The sequence below is a fragment of the Capricornis sumatraensis genome, chromosome 5, assembly GCF_032405125.1.
Source record: "Capricornis sumatraensis isolate serow.1 chromosome 5, serow.2, whole genome shotgun sequence".
Classification (NCBI taxonomy): domain Eukaryota; kingdom Metazoa; phylum Chordata; class Mammalia; order Artiodactyla; family Bovidae; genus Capricornis; species Capricornis sumatraensis.
This window is the reverse complement of record NC_091073.1, coordinates 66935862-66943443: the sequence shown is the minus strand read 5'-3', so window position 1 is coordinate 66943443 and position 7582 is coordinate 66935862. Positions and strand designations below refer to the sequence as shown.

At 37.4% G+C, this 7582-nt stretch overlaps 1 protein-coding gene across 2 annotated transcripts in view; it reads right to left on the bottom strand.

Moving 5' to 3' along the window:
- Window positions 1–2975: 2975 nt before the first annotated feature.
- The window catches only part of DPY19L1 (dpy-19 like C-mannosyltransferase 1), a 95231-nt gene continuing 90624 nt past the window's right edge, over window positions 2976–7582 (bottom strand). The window contains exons 22-23 of one of the 2 annotated variants that reach the window (XM_068973432.1): window positions 5532–5713; window positions 2976–4186 (exon numbers count right to left, since the gene is read on the bottom strand). In XM_068973432.1, the coding sequence (XP_068829533.1) occupies window positions 5557–5713 (157 nt within the window). In that variant the 3' untranslated portion in view covers window positions 2976–4186; window positions 5532–5556. Of the gene's footprint in view, window positions 5714–7582 lie in introns of both variants that reach the window. The other variant, XM_068973431.1, reaches the window with a different exon arrangement.

The following is a 7582-nucleotide window of genomic DNA, read 5'->3' as shown; positions in this document are numbered from 1 at the left end:
ACTACCCTGCCTCTCATACCCACCATAGCAACTGCCTCTAACTGAACACAATTCTTTCCTCAGAGAGTCTGCTCAACACTAAGTTCCATGACTAATAAAGTATCAATAGAAACAGTCCATCATTATTAATACAAGAGTGTATATGAAAGAAATTTGCTTACCATTTCTCATTCAATTGGGCAGAGACATGGAAGAGTGGACATCCAGACGTAAGGCAGGGAAGCCTGCATTTTTTAAACGTCCAAATCTTAGGACTCCTCCCAGATTGACTAAATCCTAATTTGTGGAGATGGGGGAAAGGCTTCAGTATTTTTCAAGCTTCACAAATAATTTCCAATGTATTGAAAAGCTTGAGGATGACTGCCATAAAGGGTCTGTTAGAAAAAGTCAAATTCATCACAGATTTAAAAGAGCTGGGAAGATTACTGAATTACAACTCCTAAGAAGAGAATGTTCTAGGGCAAGAGGGAGGTCTCTGAATCTGGACTCTGGTTAATAAGGAGATACCAAGAGTGAAGATCCAGGGGGACAGGGCCAGAGATGTGAGCTGTGTCTATAAAGTTGAGCTGAAGAGCTAGCCTTCAGGTATCTTTTTTAAAAATCGGTTTTCATGACCTGATGCAAAATCTTAGAAATGGTCATTTCTTATTTTCATTTCTATTTTTTTTTAGAAATGAGTAAGCACTAAAGCTTTAAGAGCAGTCAGCATCACAACTGAATGAGCTGAATTTTGCCACATTAAACTTTCTTTCAAGGTATTACATTTGCATATGGGGGAGCCCAGATACTTACAAAAATTCAAGGAAATTACATTATGCTGAATTTAAAAGAACATGCCTGTGTAAACAATACTCCATAGTGCTACTATTTATTTGCAAGTTATTTTGACAACTCATTGTTTATTTAAAGTAATTAGAATTTGGGGTTAGATAAAAAGAGTATAGAAAGCACTGCTTTGAAAGCAGAGCCATTATCAATACTATCTGAATCTCTTACCTTTAATTATACTACAATGACTCAAAATCTTAAGCGAGAAAGTCTTCAGCTCTCAAGTTCATTCAGAATTTTAAAATCGCTCTCATGGGAGGACAGGAAGGATGAAACAGTTTTCAAGACTTTCCTATACCTTAATGTCTTTTTTAACTTTGAATGTAAAAGCGTGTTTGTACTGACAGTACTGTGAAATAAAGATCAATTCAAGTCTGTAATGAAGTTCAAAAGCACCTCCTCTTTTTCTGCACAGGTAACACTTTTACTGATTTAAATTAGAAACTTCTAGTTGTGGGGAAGGAGAACAGGAAGGCAAAAGAGAGAAAACAGGTGATCTGTGGACCAGAGCTGATCCTTAACTGCTCCCTAATAGACAGAAAAGACTGAGGATTTCTGGAGCCAAACAAAAGTAATGAAGTGGAAAATGAAGTTTTAAAATTCACACACATCACTGAATTTATCTATTTTCTTTTAGGCAAAGTAATTTTACAAAAGTAAATTCAATCTCACATGATTTCACTCTTTTTCAATCTCTGAACTGAAAAGAAACAGGTCTAAGCCTAGTCTATAGTATACAAGTTCAAAATACTTAAATGATCCATACTACCTGTTCAGCACAGTGCAAGTGAGATATACTAATGTCTGATTAAAAATTACCTTATTTGTTCTTGGTTAAAAAGCACATTATCTGTTCTTTGCTCCCTGCAAATTCCACTGAAGCACGCTCCCTAAGAGGCAAAGAAAGAACTCCGTAAAAGTCAGTTCCCGATATAGGGACCCTCTAGCCTGTCCTGGTGGGATAAGTACTGTCAGGAATGGAGCGCCCCCTAGAGGCCAGTATTCCAGATAATCCCTTCTCATCCATTAGAACAGCTTTTCTCAAGAATACTCCCTGCAAGAACAGCATAGCATTACCTGAGAACTAGTTAGAATGCAAATTATGGGGTCCTATCTGGCTTACTACTTTTGGACTACTATAACAAGATACCACAAACTAGGTATCTTAAAAAGAACCGAAATTTCTTACAGTTCTGGAGGCTAGAAGTCTAAGATCAACGTGCAAGCTGATTGAGTGTTTGGTGGGAGCCCACTTCCTAGTTCATAGACTGTACCCTGTAGCTGTAATCTCACATGGAGGAGGCAGCAAGGAAGTTTTCTTGGGCCTCTTTTATAAGAGCTCTCATCCCATTTATGAGAGCTTCATCCTCATGACCTAATCACCCCAAGTGCCCCACCTCCTAGTATCATCACCTTGGGGATTAGGGTTTTAACACGTGAATTCTGGGGACACAAACATTCAGATGATGGCACCACCTTAGGCCAACCTTTGTTATGAGTAAGAAACCTTTGTGATGAGGTGCAGTAGTTGGTTTTAACAAGCCCTCCAGGTGATTCTGATTCTCACTTTCAGAATTAATCTCCTCAAACATGTCAGAGAATGAAGGTGTTACTGTGTAAAAACTTAAAAAGGCATGAATTAAGCTAACCTGTCTTGCCTCCTAGCAGATTAAAAAAAAAAAAAAACTAAGTTGATGCTTGTATCAAACTAATACAAGGAGTTATAATTTAGACAATGTCATGAGGTCAAACTGTGGTTTAATGTATGAAAAAAAAGCTTTCAGCAACTCTGGAATTACCCTGAAAATATGACTTTAAAGAATGATTGTGTCCCTTGACATAAACAATAAAGTAATGTTAATTGTATATAATGCCATAAACACGAGAAGAGTGTGGGAAACCTCAACAGGTATTCCACCACTGATGAAGAGGATTGAGTAGCTCCTAGGACCTTTAACCCTTTCCCTTTATTCAGGACTGCAATCTTCCATAGATCAGTTCGTGGTTATCTGACTACAGAATGAGGCTAAACATATGTACAGCTAAGAAGGAAATGAAAATAAGAATAAAAAAAACCACTTTCCATATTTTTCATGATCTATTTTATTTAACATACATAGTACATGTAAACAACTGGCATAAAATTCATAAAAATACAATTCCCCTATGCATTACCAATTTACTCTTGATACATTCTTTCATTTTCTCCTTAGTATCACTGTCCTATTTTAACACTACACTGTTTCTGCTAAGCACTTTTAAGAGGCTTATCTTTTTTTAGGAATACTGCCCCAACTTTTTTTTTTCCTTTCCTACTGTCATAGCAATAGCTATTTTTATCACTGCCTTGCCCATCCTAACCTTCCTCACACTAAAGCAAAAATATTTTTAAATGCTAAAAATGCATAAAATACTAAGCTCTAATACTGTTTATCATGTGTATCGAACTTACTACTACTCTGTGTTGCCATAAAAGATATTTATAACCTTCAGCACCGGCTGCTACAGATGTGACCAAGGCCGAGTGTGCAGTGTAGCCCAGGGCATCTGTTCTAAACTGACTGGCCTAAAACATAATCATAGCTTGCTGGTGGAGCTACATGAATAAATACTGCTACGAAAGGAATCTTCTGAAAATAATAATTTAAAAAACCCTCTAATTTGACTAGTTTTACCTTTTCCCAGCATATAAAACAGTTATAACACTCTTTTAATGTTTTCCCTATGTGGAATTTCAAATAATTACATACATGTAAACTTACTGGGAAGGGAATTATTTAAAGGTGGGAAAAATAGAGAATGACTTTAAAAGTAAAATTTAAAAAAGACAGTAAATGCTGGATGTACAAAACACATTTCTGTGAGAAACAATGGGAAATAGAGCAAAGCACACACTTCTCCTCTCCCCACCCACGGCAGCTTTCATCCTCCCAGGCCTCAAGTGCCCACTTCCCACTTTTCTGCATTGCTGCATCACTGCTTAAATTCTACTCCTAATCCAAGCTCCCCAGATGTTTCCTTGTTTTCTAAAACTGGCTAAAGACCAAGACCAAGAAATAAGTCACCCAGTGAGCGGGAAAGAGGGAGAGGCACCTGAAGCCACTGGCCATCTCAGCCAGGAGGCTCCCTGGGAAAGACGGGCTCTGGGGCAGGCTTGGGGCTGCATGTGCCTCAGCCTGGGCTGTCTCGGCAGCTGTCTGTCCTAAGCAAGCTAGTGCTTCCCCAGACCAGGCTTGTCCTTGGGCTCTGGAGAGAAGGCAGAAAGAGAACAGCTCTTCAGAGGCTCCCTGGAGAGGGCACCGGAAACCACCCCTGAGGACTCAGGTCTCAAGAACAATCCACAATGAGGTTAATCTGCCTGCGGTTAATAAAGAGAACACTGTGTAATTAAATGTGTAGTCTGCCAGAGTCACGGTTTGCTTAGAACATTAAATCTTAAAACCATTTCTCAGAACTATGAGGGTTCACTGTTTTGTAGAATCTCATTTCACACAAATTAACTTCTAAGAAACAAAAATTCATACTAGGAATTTAAAGCAGGTTGGAAAAGTTTCAAGATACAAATAAACAGATAAGAAAAAAGTAAAGAGGAAGACTGAATATATTAGTTCCTCATAGTGAAATGATGGTTTTTTAAACCAAAATTATAACATAAGGTTTAAGGCTTCGTCTTATGAAAGATAGGCAATTTTAAAAGTAAAATATAAAAACTCCATTCATTTATCATTATTTATTTACTGTGTGACCAAAAAACTAGTCATATTTTATGGTATCTTAATAATAAAAGAAAAATTACCATATACTACAGTCTTCCACTATAAATTATATCTACTCACATATACATTAGTTGCTAGATGCATCTGTAGTTGTTCAAAATAGCTTTTCTTAAAACAATTATACATGAAAAATTTTAAGTGGTTGAAAGTTATTAAAATATAAACATTCGAATACTACTAAAAATGCAAAAAATACACAATTGTCATTAAACTTTTTAAACCAAGAATAAGTAACTGATAAGCAATTAAATGAGTAAATAGCACTTATTTGACAAAGAATATTGAGAAAGAAACAGACAGGCTAACATACACTAATGCCACATGGCTGGCAGTTATAGGAATCTGGTCCTAATGACTAGGTCCAAGAACTTGCATTTATAACAGGCAGGAAATGCTTTATTAACAAGGGTGACAGAGAACAGAGAATGTGAAGAAGGGAAATAAATTATAGGTCTACATAGCAAATATCCATGTCTGCCCCAGCTATTCTTACTGAAGTTGATGACAGGGGCTGACATGACTGAGGAGCTTACAATAATCACTGAAATGTTCCAAAGACAAGCGCAAAAGGCAGAGAACAAAGCAAGGGGCACCAATAGTCCACAAACTGTAAAATCAGCCCCTACACAGTTCAGAAGTGACTGTATTTTCACATCACCCTTGTTATGACCCATCATATTTTTTTATACAGGTAGCTTTGCTCACTTTAGGACAAATATTTAAGTCAAGTACAAGCATATACTCATTTGCATAGCAAATTTTAAGGGGTGCATTGAAATAGTAACCAACTGATAAAGGTATAAGTATTTTTACATTCAGACTGACCAAATAAGACGTTTTCTATTTGAAAACAGTTATCTATAAAAGTTTTGGGAATCTGAATTAAAAACAAGGCATGAGTTATTAGCAAAACATGGAAACCATTACTGGTGGAATTCTCTGTAGGCAGCAGTCACTCCTCTATAACTTCTAAGACTTTGTAAACACTGTTCTGGAATACAGTGGTGAAGTGAGGCTTGGACTCCTTTACTAAGAGGTTACATAAGGGAGGTTTCCCAGCATTAGCAGGATCTTCCACATCCCAGATTTCAGGCATACTGCATCCAGGCCTAGAAAAATTAATGTGCAGATTAAAAAAAAAAAATCACTGTACGTTACATAATGGAAGATAAAGGAACACACTTTTTATGTTCCTACCCTCATTTCTTTTTCCACTTAAATTAGCTTTTAAAAAAAACAAAAAACAAAAAAAACCCTACCATAGTTATTTTTAAGCTACCATAAATCCTTTCTAGAACAAGGTGAATACAGCAAAGGAGACAATAAAGAAAGAAAAAGACATATAATACACGTGAGTTCAGGTGGTGGGGTAAAAGATCTCAGTTGAATTCTGCCTCAGCTACTTACCAAAAATGTGGTCTTGGGTAGTTCACTCAATCCCACTCTCCACATTGGTAAAATGGGACATACCCATGATGTAAGGGACTAAAGGAGAGATTGTATCCAGCATGATGCCCAGCACATAATAAGAGGAATACTGATGCAGATTATATACTGCATATACTGATGCAGAAAATTATACAGGATACCTCCAAGAGATCCCAGGTTTGGTTCCATACCACCGCAATAAAGCAAATATTAAAGTGAGTACCCAAATTTTTGAGTTGTATTGCCAAGTGCATGTAAACTTTATATTTATGCTGAATTCTATTAAGTGTGCAATAGAATTACATATCCTAATTTAAAAATTCTTTAATGCTAAAAAGTATGTTAATCATCATCTGAATCTTCAGTGATAAGGCTTCATAATCTTTTTGCTGATGGAGGGTCTTGCCTCAATGATGGCAACTGACCAATCAGGGTAACGGTGGCAGATAGCTGGGGTGGCTATGGAAATTTCTTAAAATAAGACAATATAATGATGCTTGCCACCTTAATGGACTCTTTCTTTCATGAACGATTTCTCTGTAGCACACAATACTGTTTGATAGCATTATACTCACAGTAGAATTTCTTTCAAAATTGGAATCAATATTCTCAAACCCTGCCACTGCTTTATCAACTAAATTTATGTAATATTCTAAATCTTTTGTTGTTATTTTAACAATCTTCACAGCATCTTCACCAGGAGTAGAGTCCATCTCAAAAAACCACTTTCTGTGCTCATCCATAAGAAGTAACTTCTCATCTGCTAGTTTCATCATGAGATGGTAGCAATTCAGTTACATCTTCAGGCTCTACTTCTAAAGCTAACTGTCTTGCTGCTTCCACCACATCTGCAGTCCCTTACTCTACCACACGCAGTCTTGAACCCCTCAAAGTCATCCAGGAGGGGTGGAGTCAGCTTCTCCCAAGCTCCTGCTAACTCTGAGACTTTGACCTCTTCCCAGGAATCACAAATGCCCTTAATGGTATCTAGATTGGTGAACCCTTCCCCAAATGTTTTTCAATTGACTTTTCCCAGATCCAACAGAAGAATACTGGCTATGGCAGCTATAGCCTTACAAAGTGTATTTATTAAATTATAAGACATCGAAACGGAAATTACTTGAACTGTGGGGCTGCAGAATGGATGCTGTGTTAGAAGGCATGAAAACAACATTAATCTCATTGTACATTCATTCAAGCTTTGGGGTGACCAGGAGCACTGTCAATGAGCAGTTATATTTTGAAATGAATCTTTTTTCCCCAAGCAGGTCTCAACAGCTTATCACAGTCAGAAACCATATTGTAAACAGTTGTGCTGTCATCCAGGCTAGGAGCACAGGCAAAGTAGGTTTATCATAATTCAGTAGGGCTCTAGGGTTTTCAGAATGATAAATGGAGCACTGGCTTCAGCTTCAAGTCACCACCTGCTTTAGCCTCTAATAAAAGAGATCAAGCTCCAGGAGTTGGTTATGGACAGCGAAGCACGGCGTGCTACAGTCCATGGGGTTGCAAAGAATTGGACACAACTGAACAACTGAACTAACGGAAGA